Source organism: Wasmannia auropunctata, unplaced genomic scaffold (genome assembly GCF_000956235.1).
Source record: "Wasmannia auropunctata unplaced genomic scaffold, wasmannia.A_1.0 LD336053.1, whole genome shotgun sequence".
Taxonomy (NCBI): domain Eukaryota; kingdom Metazoa; phylum Arthropoda; class Insecta; order Hymenoptera; family Formicidae; genus Wasmannia; species Wasmannia auropunctata.
This window is the reverse complement of record NW_012026837.1, coordinates 1979938-2001735: the sequence shown is the minus strand read 5'-3', so window position 1 is coordinate 2001735 and position 21798 is coordinate 1979938. Positions and strand designations below refer to the sequence as shown.

General features: G+C 44.6%; 4 protein-coding genes and 1 long non-coding RNA gene across 6 annotated transcripts; 2 read left to right on the top strand and 3 right to left on the bottom strand.

The window, feature by feature from the left end:
- Window positions 1–1422: 1422 nt before the first annotated feature.
- LOC105451014 (zinc finger protein 665-like) lies at window positions 1423–5568 on the bottom strand. The gene is made up of 7 exons (XM_011691191.1): window positions 5452–5568; window positions 4701–5262; window positions 3624–4579; window positions 3309–3534; window positions 2328–3185; window positions 1937–2224; window positions 1423–1759 (listed from the first exon to the last, which is right to left on the bottom strand). Exons 1-5 carry the CDS (start codon window positions 5544–5546, stop codon window positions 2454–2456), a joined length of 2571 nt encoding a protein of 856 aa, XP_011689493.1. The 5' UTR covers window positions 5547–5568; the 3' UTR covers window positions 1423–1759; window positions 1937–2224; window positions 2328–2453.
- LOC105451016 (TIP41-like protein) lies at window positions 5502–10841 on the top strand. Its single transcript, XM_011691194.1, has 8 exons — window positions 5502–5585; window positions 8379–8486; window positions 8795–8876; window positions 9213–9397; window positions 9477–9656; window positions 9740–9962; window positions 10038–10196; window positions 10444–10841. The coding sequence occupies exons 4-8, from the start codon at window positions 9222–9224 to the stop codon at window positions 10636–10638; spliced, it is 933 nt and encodes a 310-aa protein (XP_011689496.1). The 5' UTR covers window positions 5502–5585; window positions 8379–8486; window positions 8795–8876; window positions 9213–9221; the 3' UTR covers window positions 10639–10841.
- Window positions 5904–8433, bottom strand: LOC105451015 (tubulin--tyrosine ligase-like protein 12). 2 transcript variants are annotated; one of them, XM_011691192.1, is made up of 2 exons: window positions 8365–8433; window positions 5904–8141 (listed from the first exon to the last, which is right to left on the bottom strand). In XM_011691192.1, exon 2 carries the CDS (start codon window positions 8119–8121, stop codon window positions 6271–6273), a length of 1851 nt encoding a protein of 616 aa, XP_011689494.1. In that variant the 5' UTR covers window positions 8122–8141; window positions 8365–8433; the 3' UTR covers window positions 5904–6270. The 2 variants fall into 2 exon arrangements, with proteins under 2 accessions (XP_011689494.1, XP_011689495.1); XM_011691193.1 differs by having other exon boundaries at window positions 8338–8389.
- A 2188-nt stretch (window positions 10842–13029) lies between the features above and the next one.
- On the top strand, window positions 13030–15060 carry LOC105451013. The gene is made up of 2 exons (XR_974535.1): window positions 13030–13155; window positions 14794–15060. It is a non-coding gene; the product is annotated as an uncharacterized LOC105451013 (long non-coding RNA).
- A 3428-nt stretch (window positions 15061–18488) lies between these two features.
- Window positions 18489–19826, bottom strand: LOC105451012 (protein sprouty homolog 2). Its single transcript, XM_011691189.1, has one exon. The coding sequence runs from the start codon at window positions 19824–19826 to the stop codon at window positions 18489–18491; it is 1338 nt and encodes a 445-aa protein (XP_011689491.1).
- Between the last annotated feature and the right edge of the window lie 1972 nt (window positions 19827–21798).

Sequence of the window (21798 nt, the reverse complement as noted above, 5' to 3'; positions counted from 1 at the left end):
AGCTCATGTTCATCAGCATAAATTTATGTCAATGACGTTCTCTGATTGAGAATCGTTTACCTTACATATTACGTAAAGCTCGAGCCGTCATTGCACAAACCGATTTCTCCCCTCGACTCGGTTCCCTCGTCCCGCGAGAAGGTTGTAAACGAGGAGCAAAAGTTCCAGGGAAGCGAGAAAGGGACGACAGCGAGCGCAGCCGTCGATTGGGAAGCGATCGAACGCGCGCGTGACTCGGCGCCGTCGTAAGAAAAATTAGGGCAGGAAGGATGCACGATTGTACATTGTAAATAGTAGCGCGAAGAAACGATGGTTACAGAGAGAAACACAGAGATAATTAATTTAAAGAAGGCGAGAGAGTAATATGGGGTAAAAAAAAAGAAGAGAAAAGGGGTGGGCGGTCGCGAGTCGAGGCGGTGTCGTCGGCCGCGTCGAGCAAACGCACGGCACACAAACAGCGGCACTTTCGGGGATCATCCGGATCACATCAAGCGCTTTCCGGAAGTGCGTTAGGAAGTAAGTCTCGTCGCGACGGGACGGCGAGAGCTCGGAGGCGTTCTCTCCCGCTGCCCCAGCAGCGCACACCCCCGTACACGGGGTGCCGTTTTCGCTTCCGTTTCGCGAGCGAACACGAGCCCGCGGCTGACCGCGGCGTGCGATCGAGTGTGGAGACATCGCTGAAAAAAAATTGTTCCGCGCTCTCGAACGAACTCTTCTTCGAGTCGTCCGCCTTGACTACGATCCCTGACGCCGTGCGCTCGCAAACGCGCGTGCCGGGTACGCGCGTTTTTAACAGAGCCGGAGATTATAACTCTGAGAGATGCGTAATTGTATCGTCGACGACCACGCGCCGATCACTCGATCGTAATGTAGGAGGAGCGTGACACTGCGAGACCGTTGCGTTTCTAAAAAGGAAAAAAATTAAGGGGGGGGGAAGAAACATTTGCAAATTACGAACGTATGTGACGAACTTTTGAGAGAAAGACCACCGGCCGTCGGTCGCCGCCGTTTCGAGCGAGCAAAACGAAAAACGCACGCGACTCGATCGGGCTCACGTTTTTACTTGCGCACAAAAAGCACGTGTGCTCCTCGATCATTTAGGAATTGAGAAAAAAATATATATATATATAATCGGCGAACGAGTGTTACACGGGAGAGAAATCGCAATTACTCTAGTCCTATATGCGGTCGACGAATAATACGGCACACGTGTGTTAGCGAGTGATCGGGCGTGTCGCCATTTCCTTTTCGTTTCTCTTTGTTCTAAAATCGTGGAGTTGTATCACGTACTGTTCTACCAAAATATATTAGCAGCAGCAGCAGCAGAACTGACAGTAAAACGGGGAGTCGTTTAACTGGATATTGAATGACAAAAGTTGAGTAAAAAGAAACTGCAGCGCACGATATGAAAAACAACAACTATCAAAAACAATAAAGAGTATTATTCTATATATAACAATGACTTTTATTGCATCTCATCTTTTAGCAATACGGAGAGGGCTGTGTCGAGATGTAGAGATGAGCACTTTCAGGCGATTGGCTCGCCAAGCCAACTTGCATATAACTGAGCATTGCCTTTACATTCAATGAAATGATTTTGCAAAGCGATCTTTATTTTTTTCTCGTATTATAGATATTGATGCAATTCGTTAGCAAATTGCAATTTTTTTACGGAGATGCTTAGCATCAGATTCCATCAAATCACCATAAATCGCACATGATCTTCTTTACGAAGCCTGATATGCAGCTTCTCAGGTACCTGAAGAAAATTTAAGAATTTTATATTAAATATAATAAAAATATTTACTTTAGTCTTATCATAGAAGATGATAAAATAAATTGCATATATTTGAACTTAAGTATAAATGCGATTTTTAGATGAACTTCAAGATAAGCAGATTAAGGAAGGCAATAAAAATTATTATATTATACTTACATATCGAAAATGTCGATATATTCAGCTCAATACACTATTTCTGTTTATGGATACTCAGATGGCACATCAATCTTTCAACCATGCATATATCCAATAAGAGTAATATAATCAGTCAGAAATATTATTTTACCAGCATGAAATAGTTTTGTCTGACTTATATCTATATTCTTAGGATTTTTATACCGTCATTCATTAACAACTTAAAAAAAAACTCCATTCTTGTAAGTATTTAGTCATAAAAGTACGGTAATTTTTTACATCCTTTAAGAACTTTTATTAATCGGGAATCTGTAACATATGAGATAAAGAAATAATTAGAATTTAGCGAATAAATGATGGCGTATAGAGTCGATAGAAAAGTCAGCGTTTTCCAAATACAATTTTTTCGTACCTTTCTCGATAATAACTGGACAAAAATGGATTTTAATGCTTGCTCTCTTTATACGTAACTGATGTTTCATCGTATGCAATTGCCATGTATCTACTAAAATTATTTAATTTCCGAAGAGACACTAGGCTATTGGCATAAATTTGAAGAATGTGACGCGTTGACATTCGATATTACTAAGGAATCTTGTTCGTGCACGACAGTATTCCTTTTTCCATTTACAGATTTCGCACCAACCGCGCCGCATCGGTCCGCCGTTGTGCGTTTGGCGTGCTTCAACATGTCGTTCTTCTGCGAGAAGCTTTTACCGCAGGTCTCGCAAGGATAAGGCTTAACACCCGTGTGGATTCTCTCGTGCACGGTTAGCGCGCCTTTGCGCGTAAAACCTTTGTTGCAGAAATGGCACTTGTGCGGCTTCAGACCCGTGTGGATCTTCATGTGCTGGCTGAGATTACTGGAGCATCTGTACCGCATATTGCACACCTTGCAGACGTACGGGCGTTCGCCGGTGTGTATCCTCTCGTGAATCAGCCGTGCCTCTCTCGAGACGAACGAATCGCCGCAGTAGTGACACATGTGCGGCTTCTCCCTCAAATGCATCGACTTCTTGTGATACATCAGCGAGCTCTTGCTCGCTAATTTCTTGCCGCATTCATCGCACTCGTAAAACTTATCGTCTCCGTGTACGCGCTCGTGATATAACAAGAAAGCGCGCTTCGCGAATATCTTGTTGCAAATATTACAACGCCACACCTCCTTATCGGCGCATTTCTTTTTAATGCTGTCTACTATTTCCTCCTCGGAATGCTTTTTCCTGTGTATCTTCAACTCGCTCATAGATTTACATTTGTAAGTACAAACCTGTAATAAAGCGTATAATTTTTCCTATCAATATAAATGAGAATATAGTTGATATCAATGATATATTAAATAATATAAAAACAGAAAATGTAATAATTTACACAGTTTTTACAAAATACTCACGCTGCATGTATATCCTCCATTATCGTTATTATGCCGTTTCATGTGCGCGTTCATGTTCCCTCTACGATTAAACGTTGCCCCGCAAATCGGACATACGTGACTATTAGAGCCATGCGATAATTTGTGTTGTCGCAATTGAACCCTCTTGTAGAAAGATTTCCCGCATTGTTCACAAGAATAAGGTCTGTTATCATCATGTTGATTCATATGTTCTTGCAAATGAAATCTGTACACAAAAAAAGTAAGTAAAAGATAAATCTGTTTTTATGAATTTAGCTAAAATAATTTTGAGAATAAAACTTCTGCGATTACTACCGTGATCTAAACGCATTGCCACAGATCTGGCACACGTGCCTTTTCTTTACAGCCTCGTCCAAATGAATTCTTTTGTGACCCCTCAAATTATTGGAATGCTTAAAGCTTTTCCCGCACGTATCGCAAAGATAGGGCTTATCTATTCTGTGAGTAGCTTCGTGAATGTCTAGACTATACCACTTCTCGTACGTTTTGTCGCATGTAGAGCACTTAAACGACAATCGTCCCTCGTGCGATTCCATGATATGAATTAACAAGTCTTTTCTGTTGTGATATACTTGTTCACAATGGCCGCATCTTTTATTCGCTTCGCTCGTAAGATTTTCATGAAGGTATTTGTGATTGTCGTAATCCTGCTGACATTCGAATGCTCGGTTGCAAATGGTACAATGCATCGACTCGCGGCTTTTAACATTATCAATAACTTGCTTGCCATCAAATGTTTCGTTGCATGCCTGGGAACTTTCTACTTCCCGATTAATTTGCTTGTTTCCGTACTTTCCGTTTTTAGCAGTCCTACACGTATCTATATGTTTAGACGCATTTTGCTTACTGCAAAATATTTTATGACTCTCAAATATCTCCTGTGTTTCACAGAGAGTTTGACACTGTAGGCATAAAACGCTGAGACTTCCATTCTGAATCTTATCTTGCTGCACGTTCGATGTCTCTTCCGTGGTAGTCTTACTTGTGTTACATTTACTGGTAACTTCTCCACAAGTTTGAATTAGAGTATTGAGCTCTAGTGGCACAACACTTTTGGCAATGCTCTGAAAATTATTATTTTGTATTTCGAAACACTCTCCATTTCCCAATCCTCTCAAACTTGATTCAGAGTTTATCGTCTTATTTATCGTAAATAAATTGGGATGCACATTGTCGTCCATACACATTTCTTGAACTAACTCCAATGAACATTCGTCAATCAGTGCATTGTACTTGTTCTCATATTCCGGCTGCAAAACGAAACATTTACCAATTATATAATATACATATTTGAAATACATTTTCCACAAATAAATGTGGCTTACAAAAATATTTATAATTACGATCGAATAATGTTACACTAACTCTTACCTCTCTCTCGATATTTAGAAATTGTTTCAAACGCATATCTGTTCTCAGACATGAAATGACTAGTGAATGCGCAATTTCTAATTTGTTACAGCAATCAGTACATACTTTCTGTGGCAACGAATCGTTTATGTCAATCGAGATAGGCATATGCAGATTTATTCTTTCCTTTAATTTAAGCTCTACGCCTTTGGTTGCAAATATATCTATTCCATCCAGAGCGGATTTGCCACAGATTCGACATAAATTGACAAATTTGACAGAGATGTTGCGATACTCGTCCACCTCGACGTTCATATCGTTATACGTTAGAGGCACACTGTCACCTACTTCCTGGAGATGCTGCGCCTTATCAAATATATTTATCGAATCTTTACCGTCGGTAGCCAAGCCAGTCCCAAACAAAGTAGGGGTGGCACCTTCCTCCACAACAACGGGAACGGTTTTGCTGGCGTAACAGTGATCTTCAATGTGGTGGGAACAAATGTAATAATTCAAATGCAGTTCCGCATTCGACTTTGTGATTAAATCCAATCTGCCGCAACATTCCGCCCATACTTTGGCTCTACAAAAATCATTGTCAAATTTCGAATTATAAAACAATAACTTAAGTATGATAACCATATAGATAGTTTTCGAGCAACAATGAGGAAGAAAAAAATAAATTTCATAACAAAGCATCGTCAAGAATAAACGTAAAAACGTTCGAAAAATTCCTATTCGGTTAACCTATAAAAACAAATATTTTACTTACGTGTCATCGTTGGGAAAATTGATAAAAGTGACATTCGACGAGTCCTTGCTTTCCGAGGAATATTTGCAATTTAACGCGGCACAGACGGTCCTCATGTCGGACGATTGTTCCTAATTGCAAAGTAGAAGATCCAGGTTTGTTGTCAAAGCTATATCTCTCGTGAAATGTCGCTACAATTCGATGGCGCGGGGGATGCGGGGCGGGGAAACGAGAAAGGAGCCAGCTGCTCCCGGAGGCTGTAAAGAGTCGCGATTGTTACGCCGACACGCGTTCCACGAACTAATTCATTTGTGGCGCTTTATTTTGAAATTATACATATCCCGGACTAATCTTGTGCGGATTAAATCTGCGGATTCTTTATGCTAATTAACTCAATGAATAAAAGATAACGCAAAGTTATAGATAGCCTTAGGAAACGTAATTCACAAATGTAATTAAATTTCGCAATGCAATTCAGTTAATAATGCAAATATAATTAATGCTAAATTAGAAATTTACTTATGTAAACATCGAAAGTAACATCATGACATAGACAATTCATCGATCCGAATACGAATGTGAGTCCGAAATAATTCAACGATCACATACATTTCCATATTTCGCTCATGAATATGGAATTCATTTAAGTAGCAAACGATCATGCGTTTCGAATAATTTCGTTACATAGTCACAGCCAACAAACAAAAGTCTAATAGTCATACGAATTTCATTGAGAAATGTACTTTTTTATGTATTTTTGCGTAGCAAAAACGAACAATGTATACTTACACAATAGTAACAAAATCTCTCATTTTATGATTTTAAATTATATAAATGATATTATTCGCCGGCTGAATCTAACACGTGAAACACTTCCGGATTGTCGATATCCAGGAACAGGCATTTAAAAATGTCATTGTAGAAGTCCGGATAATATTCGCACGCCCGCTGGCAGTCGGGCGTAAAATTCATCTCCAACAGCTTGGGCTGCATCTCGCAGCCTCTCCACTCCAGCATCAGGTCGGTGGCGTACACGGCTCTGCTCTGCGGACTCTCGGCTATCCCCTTCGGCGGCGGTTGCGCGACCGCAACCTCGAAGGTCTGCCTCAGGACGGAGAGTACCCTCGGCTCGACGTAAGTCTTCCAGGGATAATCGGGATACTGATTCTCCCATTCCACGATGAAATCGGCGCACCTCTCGTGGAACAGCGTATCCCCCTCGGTGTAATTCATCACGGTGAAATGTTGATCGTAAGCGTCGAAATTGTTCAGCGCGAACGGTCGATTTGCGAAGCGCAGGAAGAAGTTCGCGTAAGCGTACGCGCGTAGCGGCTTCACGGACTTGAGCAGCACAACGTACCTAATATCGAACTTCACCTGACTGATGTCCGATCGATTGTACAAGACTGGCCGCGCGATGTACTTCTGCGCGATCTTTGGGCCGGTGCAAGGCAGCCGCAGTATACGATAGAGATTGTTCGTGATGTGAGTGTCTAAACCCCTCGCCAAGTTCCACGGTTTGCAAATCCAATGATTATCCAAGTCCTTATCCGCCCGTTGCGTGAAGTAAGCGACAAATTGCACCAATTCCGTGCTCAGATTGTACGTCGTCGGTAGCCATTCCGGATAAGTCTCGAGAGTATCCGAGTCATACAATTTGCCCGATGCCTTTCTTCTGCATACGATCGACAGAAGATCCTTCGTCGTCAAAACGTTCTCGTGGGGAAATTGATTTACAAATACGTGGGGCGAGGAAGCGTTCAATTCCTTGTACGACTTGTAGTGAGACACGAACCATAGTATATCCGCCTCTTCCTCGTTGTCGGTAATCTCAAATGCCGGATCCGTCAAGTAATTATTCACAAAACTGTATTGCGAGAAAACCTTGAATTTTCGACTGTTATCTGCCTTGACTGCATCCAGGTTCTCCGGCAGGCTCTCCGGGATATGACCCGCCGAAAAATAATCCGCGTCTGGCTCGCTCTGTTCAAAACTCTCCTCCTCAAAAGTGCTGTGGACCCAAGGCAATAACAGCGCACGCCTCTTTTCGGGATCCCTCGTCTGACCTTCTACAAAATCCCTCGTGACTTCACGCCCCGCAGCAACGTCTCTAACGGGAAACAGAAGCGTATAAATTACACCTTCCGGCAAATGCAGAAAAGGGACAGCTCTGAAATTTGGCTCGTCGCTGTGGTTTATCGCTGAACCAACCTCGTCCATGATGTACCATATCGGCATTCTATCCTCTATCTCTCCGTAGTTCACCGAATACGACTGATTGTAACGCCACATCTCGTTCATAACATTCTCGACTTTCTCCTGCTCGTCCAGCTCAGTGTTCACTCCCATGAGAGTGCACATTCGATCAAGTAGGCCGGGTACTTGAATTAAATTCTGTTGTGCACTACCGACGTCGTACGTCCATGCATGATCGATAAGATAAATATTATTAGAATCCTGCGCAAAAATGCCATTCTCTGCAGTTACAATTAGCTTCCATATTGGTTCTGTAACATGCTTTTCTCCGTTTTCATATTCCACTTTTGTCAACTGGAAGACAAGGCCGGCATCATAAATCTGATCTTTTAACTTCTTGTACAAAACTTCCCAAAATAATTGTGGGACACCGTAAGACTGAAGTTGTACTTTATGTCTCGAGATAAATACATTAAATGAGTTAACACCATCCATTGTAAAAACAATATGTTGGTCTGAAACAAGCAATTATTTCATTCGAGAACAATAAAGTGAAATATGTATATTATCGAAAAACAATCTGTTTCTTGAAATTGGTACAAATGAAATATTGACAGAAAATTTGTTTGTATAAAAACGTTTAAATAAATTAGATAAATCTTGACATTACTTTAAATAAAAAGAGATAGTAAATAAAATTTGTAAAGGTACTTTTTTGGTTATAATAGGTTAACGTACACTTCTGTCTCTAGCAAACTCGCCGGCTGACCGCCTTGCAGTGTTGCACACACACATCACCTGCCATTCCTGCCAATCCTGCCATGCCATGGCTGCCACACGCCTGCCCGCAAAGTTTTCTAGTATGTATGTACAGTGTAGACAACATAATACTATCGGAATACAAGGCACTAAACGCTACGGCTACCTAGAGTCCTAGATTATCAGAGAAGCGCGACCGGCTTATGGCAGTATCGCAAAAGTACTAGAAAATATTAAAAATGGCGTCGAATGGCCAATCATAAGATTGATTTATTCGACAGCCATTTATAATACCGATAAATCAATCTTATGATTGGCCATTTGCAAGTCCAATCAGAACTCGTAACACCGGTCGCGCTTCTCTGATAATCTAGGACTCTACGGCTACCTATGTTGTCTATCTTATTAGTTCATGATGCTGAGACGTTGAGTGAGGTTATCTAACACGTAGAGAAGATATACAAACTGCTAAAATCATCGACAAACATAATGTAAATATTGTAATGTAAAAATAGAATAATTTAAAGAATAAAATTGTAATTTCTTAAAAATTTAATTTGATTTGTTGCAAAAATTGATCCTATTTTTTTGGTACTTTAAGTAGGCTTAAATGTTTAGTTATATTCTGATTAGATAAATAACTCGGTATGAATTTATAACTTCTTATATACACATTAACTTTTATCCTATATAATTACGCAAATAAGCATGATAATTATAGATATATAATTGTTAACTTGATCCTTTTCTCTCCTTTCTTCAGAGATTGTCTAACCTAGCCATATAGGTTAGACAATCTCTCTTCATACATACAAGGGTCTTTTCAGTTTTAGGCCATGACAGCCATAAAGATGCACGGTGGTATCCATATTTTAAGGCTACCGGTAAACGAGGAGGAACATGTTTGCCCCCCATGGCGTATCAAGTATACTCAGTCTCACATACTTCATTCTAAGTGTTCCAAAAGCGAGGACGGCTGCGGCAGCAATGCAGATGCCTGTCAATTTTGCGTGTATGTTACTCGTTTGTCGTTGATCTTGAAAATATCGTAATATCAGCATAACTCAAAAACGCAATTCTTATTCTTATAGATATAATAATGCATTAGAATTGCCACACATGCCAGACATGGTTTTCCCCAATAACGTGTTATCCGTGACGCATCAGGATGGACCATTATTACAGTTTAATGCTTTGGATGCTCTGAGATATGTTTCAAATGGAAAGATTAACGTACAGCTTGCTTGTGCAGAGGCGTGGAAAGAATCAAGGTATATAATATGCTGTTAAACTTGATAAGTTTATATACAGTTAGTGTTGCAAATAATTTTTCTATTCACTTGTGCATCGGCAGATCAGAAAGTAGTGAATACTTAGAAGAAAAGGTCAAGCCTTTCGATTGGACGTTTACTACTAATTATACAGGTACAACATCTGGCTTCGAAGTCGAAGAGACAAATGAGAGAATTGATATAGACAAATTGAAACAAAGGGATAAGATTATGTTTTATCATGACTTAACATTGTTTGAGGATGAGCTTCATGACAATGGCATTGCCGTGAGTTCAGTCAAAATTGTAAGTTATCTCGTAATATGCTTTTAATAATATTTATGCAACAAATTGTATTTCAATCTTAATTTTTTTGCATAGAGAGTCATGCCTGGCAGTTTTTTTATACTGCTACGATATTTTCTTAGAATCGATAATGTAATGCTGAGGATAAATGATACACGTATTTATCACGAATTTGGAAAAAATTACTTATTGCGTGAATTTACATCACGAGAAGCTAAAGTTCAAGATATTTGTGTAAGTATTTAGCATACATTACGACATAGTCTTTATTTTAAGAGTTTCAAATGAAAATATTAAGCGTATCGACGAATTTATTTGTTCAATTAAAAAAGTATATTGCATAAAAATGTAACGTCATTATTCTAGCTATTCTATTAATTTAGAATTAACTTATATTAATTAAGTTATTAATTAATAAAGTCTAAAAGTCTGACAAATGTATGGGATGATAGAAACTAAAATATATTATTTCTCTCGTAAGGTTTCTCCGGCACTCTTCCTGGAACCAAGTGCGATAGCACCTCATTTGCCATTAATTGGAAGTGGATATCATAAGCTAATAGTACCTGAAAAAGAAGAAAGAATTAAATTAAAAGAAGATACAGCTGCACAAAATACAACCGAAACAAAAGTAGTACAATCTAATGAACATACAGCAGACAGTTCCATCACTTAAGGCTTGTGCTAAGGTTTCGATGTTATATAACATTATTTTTTTCAATGGATATAACAAAAAATAATTTCAAAATTGAGAAAATTATATTATTTCTATATGAAATCAATATTAAGATTCTGTTACAGTTAATCTTAATTATGCTTGTCATTTTAATATTGTGTCTCTTTCTTCCATTTGATTTTTAATAAAAACTTGAAGCGAAACTGTTGAATAACAATATTTTCTTGAATGGAACTGCATACTTATTCGTGTGGAGCTATAACCAGCAATGAATAAAATACAAAGAATTATGACACAATCTTCAAGTGACTGTGAGATACGAAAAATCATGTTTAAATAAAAACAAAATAGAAATAGCAAATGACATTATGAAATTAGAAATCTAGTTTATGCTTTCAATATTTTTAAACAATACATTGCGAGAGAAAGAGAGACAAACTTTTATTATCTAATTTTATAAAATACATTAAAATATCTATGTTTTGCTTTTTTTATTTAAGTATACATTATGTCTAAGTCTCAGTTTAAAATTAAGTAAAGTTTTTCTTTCTAGGAATTCAAAATTCTTCTGTCGAAAAAATGTCTTAAAAATTACAATGCAGTCAAGATCAGTCCATTGTTCTCTCGTATGACTTGACCTTGGAAAGGTCACGTATCTCACACCAGAAATTCTTTGCGTTCCATTCTTTGCAAATTCAAATCAGTGAAGTCTCTCATCGATATTTTTTTCTTAACAATTTTACAAAAATGTTTACACGTTCATACGATCAGAAATCTTGAGCCAGAAAGCTATCGATCTGAGGAACAAATGTTGAAGAGAGCGACGCTGGACGAGACTTTGGATTAGATTCCGCACCGAAGGGCTTCGGCCCGATGACGTGTTCCGCCACAAACATCATCGCGACCTCCTCTTCCCCGCATTGACCAAGTAGAAAATAAATATCAAAGGGAAAAGGGGCAAAGGCAGGAGAGACCGAAAGGGAGTTGACCGATCGCGGCTTTCGGGCTGGGCCGTCTTCCACCGTACGGTGGTGTTTATTCGCGGGCGCAAAAAACTTGGGTGAATTCCATCGCACGGGTCGGTGGCGAGGGAGCGGCGAGGAGAGGAAGACGGAGAGAAGGAAGGAGCGAAGGCGAGGCAAGCGGCGGCGCGAGGAAGAGGTGGCCGGGGGGAAGAGGAGGAAGAAACGCAACAAGAGCAAGAAGCAAGGAGGTCGTCGACGACAGCAATCTCTCGTGAGTAGGCTTATCCCATTGCCTCCGTCCCACCTTATAGCGCTCTCACACGCTACCAGCGAGTGCGTAGGTGTTTCCGGCCGGCTGAAGAAGCACGGCCGTCTGCGCCCGTCGATCCAGAAGAGGACGGTCGAGGCGAGATCGGGAGACGGGGCGAAAGAAGGAGTGAAAGAGAGAAGAGGAGGACGAGGAGGGGAAAGAGACGGAGTAACGATGAGGTGGTAGCGAGAATGGAGGAGAGCTACAGAGGGAGCGAAGAAAAGAGAGAGAAAGATAACGAGAGGGAAGGAGAAAGAGAGAGAGAGAGAGAGAGAGCTCTGGCCGAGAGACAGAGAACACTCGGCCGGAAGCAGTTACTCGCGCGATGCAACGAAAATATCAGGGCGTCCGTTTCGCAATAGGTCTGCCCGCGTCCGCCCGGAGTTTAATATAGAACACTCGCGGCCGGCTCCGTCGCGAAAACATCACGCTGACGTCGACCGTGCGCGAGTTCTCTCTCTCTCTCTCTCTTTTGCTTTCTCGCTCTCCCGTTCTCTACTTCGTCCGCCCGAGAAAAACGTCTCCTTCTTTCCGCTCGGCTCGTCGCGGCCGCCGGCTCTCCCGGTCTTCTTCTTCCCTTCGGGCGGACGCGAAGAGCGGGACCCCTAAAATTAGGCTCGTGTCCACTCGCTCGGCGCGCCACCGCCCGCCACCGTCGCCGCCGCCGCGTCGCCGCGGATGACATCCGCGCCGGAGAGCCGGACTCGTCGAAGGTCTTTGTCCGTGACAGTGGTGTGCCCGCGGTGGCATGCAGCGACCTTTGAATAGCAGGAACAAGGTGCGCGACATCGGTGGTGACGACGGAGGGGGCGACGGCGACGACGACGTCGTAACGAGGTCCGCCAGATTCCTTTCCGTCCTCCCACCCCCTCTCCGGTATCGCGAAACGGGAACGACCGCCGTAGGAAAGCCAGGATCTTATCGCGACAATTCGCGCGGAGGCGCGCTACTCCGCGGTATACTTCTTTTCATTTCGACGCGACGCGAAACCGAGAATGGCTTGGGCGTCGTTCGCGGCGATTCGAAAGCGAAAGGAAGCGAAATCTTATATCGATTCACGGATATTATTTCGGTATTTCTACATCGATGTTATTTGACGACTGACTTCGCGTATAAGGGAGGGGAGAGGGGGAACGGCGAAAGAATGAAAACGTTATGTCACCTCGCGGACTCCTATTTCGATACCTTGAAACCAGATCGATGTCATCCTGCAATTTAGCAGCCGAAGGATGAAAGCGTAATGTATGTAGATGTAACATTCATTCTGCCGTTTTCAGGTCACGAAATAACATCGTCACAATTTAAACCGTTCTTTCGAGCCAAGTTCTATACATCTTTTTACAATTTTTTTTTTCACTTTTTCTCAACATGAATATCTACCTCGGTTCGAATGTAGAAAATAAGCAAAGCTAAATAGAGCAAACGTAAAACCTTCGTGATATAAAATCTATTTGTTTCAGCCGCATTTTTGCAAGTTCTCTCTCTTTCGCTTTTTTTTCCCTCCCCGATGTCCGAAAATGCGTAGAGCTCTCTTTTCATATGTAGAAAATATATAGCATATTATGTTTATAACACAACTAGAAAGAACAGATTTTATTGACAATCGCTCGACGACTCCCACGTTTTATTCAATTGGGACGTGTAGGAGGGGAAGTATAGGAAAAGGGGATGGGGTCCGCCCGTATGATTTTCACGGTATCTCGACATCGCGCTTTAAACGCGGAAATCCATTGTCGACGTCCCTCGTGATGCCCCGATGTCTTTTGACATGCTTAACGAGTCGCTAAGAGAGGACAATCTTCCGTTGTCGCTACGTTCGTTCGAGCGTGGAGGAAGGGATAAGTAACAACACGACGAGAGACGAGGAGGAGAAGGTGGTGGAGAAGGAGGACGAAGCGTGGAGGAAGGGAAGATGAAAGAGGGAGGCTTGATACTGGCTCTTCGTGGCTTCGTGGAAGACGGCGGTGGTGGACGGGAGGAGGCGGAGGAAGGAATGCCACTTCCGGTCACATGACACCACTGGACCAGCCGGCCACTTTGCTCTCTTCTTATTTTCGGCTCGTCGCGCGCGTCCGGACCTCTCCACGTCCTTTTCCTCCCTCTTACGCGCTCTATCTGTCTCCTTCTTCTACCTCTTCTCGATCAACGCGTGGCATCACAAATCGGTCACGAACGAGAGAAACAGACGCCGGGCGGACGGCCGGCTGTTTTTCGACTTTCGTTAACGAATTCGTCGCCCGGCGGGGCCTCCTGTTGATAATTTTGAACGCGGGATGCACCTGCGAGCCATCACGCGGTCGAGGAATATCGTTAGATAATATCCTTTGCAAAATAAAGATATTAATTTCGTACTGTATCTCTAAATGTATCGATAAATCTATGATGAAATTACGCTGATAATCAATAATGAGAGAATCTTAATTAGATCGCTGCAGAATCTTGTCTTTCCGGTTAGTCTCGCGCCGATTTTATATACTTTTATACAAAGTTAACGTTGAAAATTATAAAATTTCGTCGAAAGAGATATCTCACCTCGACTTGGCTAAAACGAAATCTATCAATTATTTTGTTAAAATAATTGACACTCCGTTCGCGTTTTATTTCAAGATTGTTACGTATGCATGTAGAATTAATTTACGCCCGCGTGTGGCGCAAGATGTATCCACAATTCTGCCGTTAACACCTCGGCACAGCTATACGACGCTCTATCTCGATTTTATCCCTCTCGAGAGAGAGAGACTGGGCGGCTGCAGCGAGCGAACGTTACGGCAGAACTGCATCGTGCCCGCCTGCCTAACGGGCTTACATCCGTTCGCTTCCCTCGCCGCGCGCCACGGTGCATTCAATTGCCCGCTAATGACGATCTGGGACCTCTCTCAGTAATGATCGCCTTGTCGATCGGCTGCAAAGCAAACAGAGCAGAAGCGGACTCTCTCTCTCTCTCGGCTTCTTGGCGATGATGTTGACGTCGATGACGAGAAGACATACGGAAGGATGCTCCTCGGACGTGATACGCACGATCGACCAAAAAAAGAAATGAAAAATATCCAACGGTAGAGCAAGTAGATTCTTCTATTCCATCAACTGTTCTCATGAAAACCATGTATCTCGAAGTCTTACAATAAAACGTCATTATACAACCGCTAAGAAATTAGACTCTGTAGATAGTTTTTTAAATTTAAACATCATATAAAAAAAAGTTAAATAAGCGAATAGCATTATAATGTATGATGAATTTAGAGTCTTTCTCTTTAAAAATGTCATATCTATTCACTTATCGAATTTTTTTTTTTTTTTTAATCTATTAGGTCTTTATCGGAATTTCATTTCGAGATGCAATTAGATTGCGTGCTTTAAGTAAGACTGAAAACAGAGCTTAATGTAAAGGATGTCGAATTGTCGGGATTAAACACGTCCTCGCAGAGAGATCTCTCCACGAACGCGTGTCGAATATATAAACGCACAAGTGTATACATATCTATGCATGATATATATATGTATATATATGTATATATATATTTACAAGACATATACAGATCGTATAGACTTACCATTAATAAAAACTTCTTTTCTTTCGCTTGGCGAGACACACCCGCGTGCGCGCATAGAAACGCGCGCGCACGCACACACACGCACGCATACACATACACACGCATACGTACATATACAACACGCGCTCGCGTTCCATTCACGCCTTCGCCCAGTCGATCGGTGTGCAATCGCATTGTCCTCGGGCGAACGTCCACGTCCAGTTTCGCGATTTCGATTCGAGTCGAGCACAAGTCCCGCCGATCCCGCCGATCGACGCTAAAAAAGGAGAAGCGTTGCGAAATTAGATTAAAAAAAAAAAAAAGACATCATCGTACAGCTGGCGCACGTGTGAGTTTCGATTCTGGTTCTATCCGGAAGCAAATCGAATTAGAACCAGAAAGAGCCGAGGAATCAGTTAAAGCGTGGTCGAGACCGATGATTTAAGAGATTCCGAGAATTCGCGTGTCCGAAGACCAGATGTCGTTCTGCCTTGACTGGGGAAATCGTTTGGTCCGTTTTCTTGCTTCGAACGAGGAAACACTCTTTGGAAGGACCGTGAACGCCGAGGACTCGCGAATCGCGAAAGGACGAAGGCCAATTCGACACGCGTCGACATCACCCGGTTCGATGTTTGCCCCCATCATACTATTCCGCCGCATTCATCTTACATTACATTAGAAACCTCGTTACGCTTTTTCCGCACCGTCTAGACGTTTCTCGCACTGAGGCCATAACGCTCTTTTCGTGCTGTCCCATCGCGCTCTCCTTATTCCCGTTGTCTCAGTGCCCACCCTTCGCAAGAAGGGCGAGCGAGCCATCAAGAGAGTGGGAGAGGGGGGGAGGAAATGTTGAGCTTATTTCAATCTCCGAGCAATTTCTCCTTGAACGCGCGCAATGACAGATTGCTCGAGAGAGAATCGCGGGCACCTCCTCCCCCGCATACCTGATCCACAACTGATCATCGCTGCTTCTCGGCTCGTCTTCCACACGCGATTATTTTGCCCATGCAGTCGACCCAGTTACACCCGAGCATTCGCTCACACACAATCATCTGCCCACGCCTCGCGCTGAAATGCTAAAATCGAGTCGTGCGACCCCACTCCACGATCGATCGGCTTCCAATCCGCGCGAAGATACTTCGCGCCGAGGAATATTCGCTGAAAGGGAAAAACCAGTCGCCGTATACGAATTCCTGCCGACAAGCTAACGCGGGTGATTTTTTTTTTTAATGAAAAATATAATCGCGCCGGCGCATATCAGCGTTTAACATTAGAACCGTATTGCCATGTCCCTGGGAGGTCAATCCCTCATCCCTCGATTACGCAATTGATTATTTAGAATCGCTGAGAACATAAAACTGTGACACATTGAGAGGTGATTCGATGTGTAGAAGTACAAAATTTTCGTCGAAAATTTTCATACACACTATTATAAGTATTTTCATACTTTGCACATACGTGTGTAAAAAATATAATAAATCATAAAAACTTAATGATGGTTCTAATGTTAAATCGCGCCAGTGCTCGCATTCGGTATCCCTTGAGTGAGAGAGAGAGCGAGAGAGAGAGAGAGAGGAGAAAAAACAGATCACTGATCTGCATTGTAATACATATCAGTAAAACACATGGGAAAAAAAAGTTCGCCATTTTGCCGCGACCGGTGAGAAAAGCGAGTGCGAGTTTGTCTGCGATGTTACCGATCTAAGTTCCTATTTATAGCTAACGAAATCACCGGTAGACAGCACGGGGGTTGAGAGCGGGAGGGGGGGAGGACTTCCTCTTTCTCGCGACTCCATTCTCGCGCGTGCATGCCGCATGGCCTGGTCTTAAATGACAAACGCTAACTGAGAAAAGGATGCTCGCAGGACTAGATAATACTGGAGAAAAACATTAACGAAATGGAAATCGCGATCTACGCGGGCCTCTCCGCTGTTTTCCGCCTCTTCCTCCCCCTTTCCTCACTCGTGCAAACTTGATGTAACTTGATTTTATCAATATGGCTTTCTCGCAATGCGGTTTCAACGCATTTATTTATAAATCACGTCGTGATAACAAAAAAAATTAGTGTTTTAAACTCTATTTCTATCTCTTTCTCTCTTCCCCCACTCTCTCCTCTCTCTCTCTTTCTCCATTTGATCTCATATCTCTTTTACCGTAAAAAAAAACTTTTGTCATGCTAGTGGACTTTAACTCAGCGGCCATATTGGTCCATGCGCACATGTCATTGGTACAATTTGTTTACGTTTCTGCCCCCCCCCTCTCTCTCCCGTCATTCTATCAATCGTCTCTCGCTCTATCATGAACCCATACACTTAGCGTTACAGCCGCAAATAAATTAACCGTAGAAAAGTTTGTTCTTTATACAAACATAATATACAATATACATTTCTATCTATATATATATATATATTTATATATTTATATATATAATATATACTTTAGCTTTTTTTCTTTACTCTGTGTGTGTATGTAATTCTCCCCCCTCCCCCCTGACCGCAGACCCCCGATATATTACCGTTCGTTCGATTTCGCTCGGCGCGTGGTACAATGCGTATAATTCATTATGTATAGAGTTATCTATGCGTAAGTGGTATGTCTGGACGATACGCTACTCGCGTACTTCATTCCTCTCTACCGTTCGCACACACAAAACACGCACAAATACACACGCATACACATACGGGCTACGTACACTCTTTCGTATTGCTTTCTTTCACTCATTCACTCACTCATTCTCTCCCTCTTTCTCATACGCAGAATACGCAAACGCTCGCACACATACGCACGCACTTTTCATGGAAGAATAATAAATAAAGACATTCGCGACGTCAAACGTACAAGTTCGTCAAAATCCGATATCGTTCTCTTCGACTTAAATGCAGCTCTTGTACTTGATGCAATTCACTTTTGTTCCCTCCGACCCCACCCCCCCCCCCCCCACACATCGATATGTCCACACATCAGGGCGGGGTCCTACACGTTTCTAGATTTCCTGATCTTCTTCCGGTCACTGAAAAACCACGCGGCGTGTAGATAGGTCTACGCTCAAAGCTCCGGCGTGACCGGATCCAGCAGCCTCTTCTCCGGGTCCCTCGAGTCTCCAATATCGCTGGTGATGGGGTGATGTCTGCTACCGGTCGCGTTCGGATTGCACCGGCAGCCTTGCGCGGCGTGACGCGCGTAGCATGCCTCGCAGAGGGTGACGCAACCCCGGCAGGGCCAGTAGCACAACAGGCAGGGCATCACTAGCGCCAGGGCACCTAGACAGGCCCATCTGGATGCCGTGCGGTTACCGGTGCAGGAGCACGGCTCGTCCGCGCAACTCGTCGCGGCCTCGTCGTCCATGCTGCTGGCGACGCCACCGCCGCTGCCGCCGTCCACGCAGTGGTAGAAGAGACCCTTGACGCAACACAGGCACGATGCGTAGTCTAGGGCGGTCTCTGCCGAGCAGAGGCACGTATTGTCGCAGAGCCACTTGCTAGGTAGCGGAGGCGGCTCCCGACACGACTCGCATCGACATCTACCGCAAAAATCGCATATGATCGACAGGCCAGCCGGATCGTAGGTCCTCGTGCCAAGCGTGTTGGCCGGCTCCTTGGTGAAGGAGACCGGCTGCTTCGTGACGGCGTTCGCTGCCGCCGCGTTCGTCGACGTAGCGACAGGAGAGCCGCCGGTTGCCGTGCCGCGCAGACTCTGATTCCTCGCGCGACCGCGTCCTCGATGCGTCGGCACCACCGTGGAATCTTCGTGGCCTCTGTGGTGGTGATGATGGTGATGATGATGCCTCCTCTCGGTCTTCGGACAGTCGCCGGCCGTCTTGCTGTCGGCATCGAGGCGTCGTTCCTGATTACAGCGTGAGTTCTTGAACGGCGCCTCGACGTACTCGTTGATGGTCCTCTCGCCGTCCGGTCGCGGCGTGGCGAGGCTCACCTCGCCGATCGGACTCCTGGGCGTTGTTGCGATCGTCGTTATCGTCGTGTCCGTGGACGACGGCGACAGCAGACTCCTGGAATTCGCGTCGCTCGGTGACGTCTCCACGTTCTGCGGGCGACGCAGGGACGGCCTGCTCCGGAAGGAACTTGATAACGGCGTCAGAGGCATGGTGAGTGGCGCCACACGGGGCGTCGGAGACCCAGGTACCGATCGCGACACCGGTGCCGGCGGTGGTGGCGGTGGCACGGACGGCATCGTCGTCACGTGCACGAGCGGCAACCGCGGCGGCGGAAACGGTCGGCTGTGATCGTGCACGCGCGCCTCGGCGATGACGAGACGCGAGTCCGCGTCGTCGCCGACGCCGCTGATACAGTCGTCGTTGCCGGCGGCGAAGCTCGTTCGCGAGGAGGGAGACCGCGCGAGCGGCGATATCGCATCGTTACGCGACATCGGCCGACCGCTCAATTCAAAACGTCCTGCTGCTCCGGGACTTTGCGTCGCTGGCGTCTCGAAATGACACCGCTGCTGTTGATCCTGACACTGTTGCTGTTGCCAAAGCTCCACCTTCTTCGTCGCCTCCAACTCCTCCCTCTCCTCGACCCGACGATGCTCGAGACGGATACCAGCCGTGCTAGCTGGTCCTCGATCCGCTGCGGAGAACGATCCTCCTCGTGTGTTTGTTGCCGTTGCTGCTGCTGCTGCTGCTGACAACGACGCTGCGGCACGACCCGACCAAACCGGTGCCGTCCGCTCGCTAGCCCATCGTTCGACGAACGCCGACGGTGTATCTGGAACCGATGGACGCTGACTTGACGTTGGGGTAAGTGTCGCCTCGGTAATCCGCACTGCCCAGCCCGCGCGAGGTGGTGACACTCTCGACGAGGGCGTTCCATTAGCGAGGATGGGGCTCGGTAATGCTCCGCGTCCGCTTCCTCTCGCCCTCGCGACACGCGCTTCATCCCCACCTGAAAACATTGCAACGAAAATGTTGTGTTATATACTAAATCAGATCAGACACATGAGCCAATTATTTACCTAGTATCACTTTATTTCTTTTTTTCAATAATTTCTTAAAACATTTTTTAGCAACTATTTTATAAAGTGTTTATATTACATTGAGAATCTTCGTTAACATAAATAATCATTGTAATAGCGAGTATTCTCTCTAAAGCGATATTCCTATAATAAAATATCTTTCCAACTGTAAGATACTTTTAACAAAAGACAGAGTTGAAAATCGTTAATTTTCATTGCCAAGCGAGAGAATCCTGACGAAGTTGGATTCAAGTTTTCGAGAAAATGAAAGAAATCGGAATGGTCGAGCAACGACGACGACGACGACGACGGGGTATGGCGAGGCGTCGGGTCAGCACCTACGCGGTCACGAAGAGAGGTTCGGTTTCTACGTGGGCGAGCGCGGTACGAGTGGGCCGCGGAGTTCTCGATTCGGTGGTCACCAACCCACTCGCGGCGCCCACGGTGTGGAAGAACCGGGAGAGTCTCGTTCGAGCGCGACCGATTGCCGTCCTCGACGGCGCGCTTTTACCTCGACTTAAAGCCGCGCGGCGCGCTTTGGATTTTCGATTTTTATACTCTCGGCACCGAGGGGAATGCAAAACGTCCGAACGACGTTATGCCCTATCACGTTGTAATTTCGTCTGTAACACGAAAAAGGATTCACTCTGCGGTCTGACCGTTAACTTTAAATACGCGAGATTTATTTTACGAGGTGAGAGGTGAAGAGTTAAAGAAGAAAAAAAAACGAGAATCGGAACTGAGAGTCGAGAGATGAGGAAATTGAGGACCGAGAGTGGTAGAGACTGAGGAGAGCTCGAGCGTTACTATCCGAGAGAGCAAACTCTTGAACGTTCCATACTCCTCCTGCGAGAGCCACTCCCGAGTTACGCGCGAACCTGCATTCGAAATCGTGCTGTTGCATCGATTACGCACACAACCGTCGCACGCGCGCGCTCACGTCCGCTCGCTCATTCACCTGAGCCTGCACGGGAGCGATCGGAGCCGGAGCGCGCGGATCGGAGGAACGGCGCAGAATTAGATTCTGCGACTCTGTAAACGTGAACGAGCCGCCGGCGCGTTCAGGCTTTCGAGGCGCGCCCGATTATTACGCGCGTTCCGAGAATCGTGCGTATATCGAGATCATTAATCGTTGGACGCTCCGCGAGTTTCCTCCGGTCTTCGTCTTTTATCAGTCGCTCCACTTCAGCCGTTTCCCCTGGTGCAGAGCGCGCTTTACACGATTCACGACGCGACTGTACATCGATCCCGCTCGAAAATCTCGGGGACGGACGCCCGCGTTCCCGTTATCTCTCAAATATCGAAGTTAATATTCTATTTACGCTACCGCGCGACGCGTTTTATCGCCGCCGAGCTGTAGATAGGTACTCGAAAGCGCCCACGATCA

Bases quoted from the DNA above. Each gene is read 5' to 3' on its own strand.
- LOC105451015 (XM_011691192.1), bottom strand. From the start codon at position 8,121: ATGGATGGTGTTAACTCATTTAATGTATTTATCTCGAGACATAAAGTA.
- LOC105451012 (XM_011691189.1), bottom strand. From the start codon at position 19,826: ATGTCGCGTAACGATGCGATATCGCCGCTCGCGCGGTCTCCCTCCTCG.
- LOC105451016 (XM_011691194.1), top strand. From the start codon at position 9,222: ATGACAGCCATAAAGATGCACGGTGGTATCCATATTTTAAGGCTACCG. The intron at 9,657-9,739 runs GTATATAATATG...GTGCATCGGCAG, and splicing joins GAGGCGTGGAAAGAATCAAG to ATCAGAAAGTAGTGAATACT. The intron at 9,963-10,037 runs GTAAGTTATCTC...TTTTTTGCATAG, and splicing joins CCGTGAGTTCAGTCAAAATT to AGAGTCATGCCTGGCAGTTT.
- LOC105451014 (XM_011691191.1), bottom strand. From the start codon at position 5,546: ATGAGGACCGTCTGTGCCGCGTTAAATTGCAAATATTCCTCGGAAAGC. The intron at 5,263-5,451 runs GTAAGTAAAATA...TGATTTTTGTAG, and splicing joins AATTTTCCCAACGATGACAC to AGCCAAAGTATGGGCGGAAT. The intron at 3,535-3,623 runs GTAGTAATCGCA...TTTTGTGTACAG, and splicing joins GGCAATGCGTTTAGATCACG to ATTTCATTTGCAAGAACATA.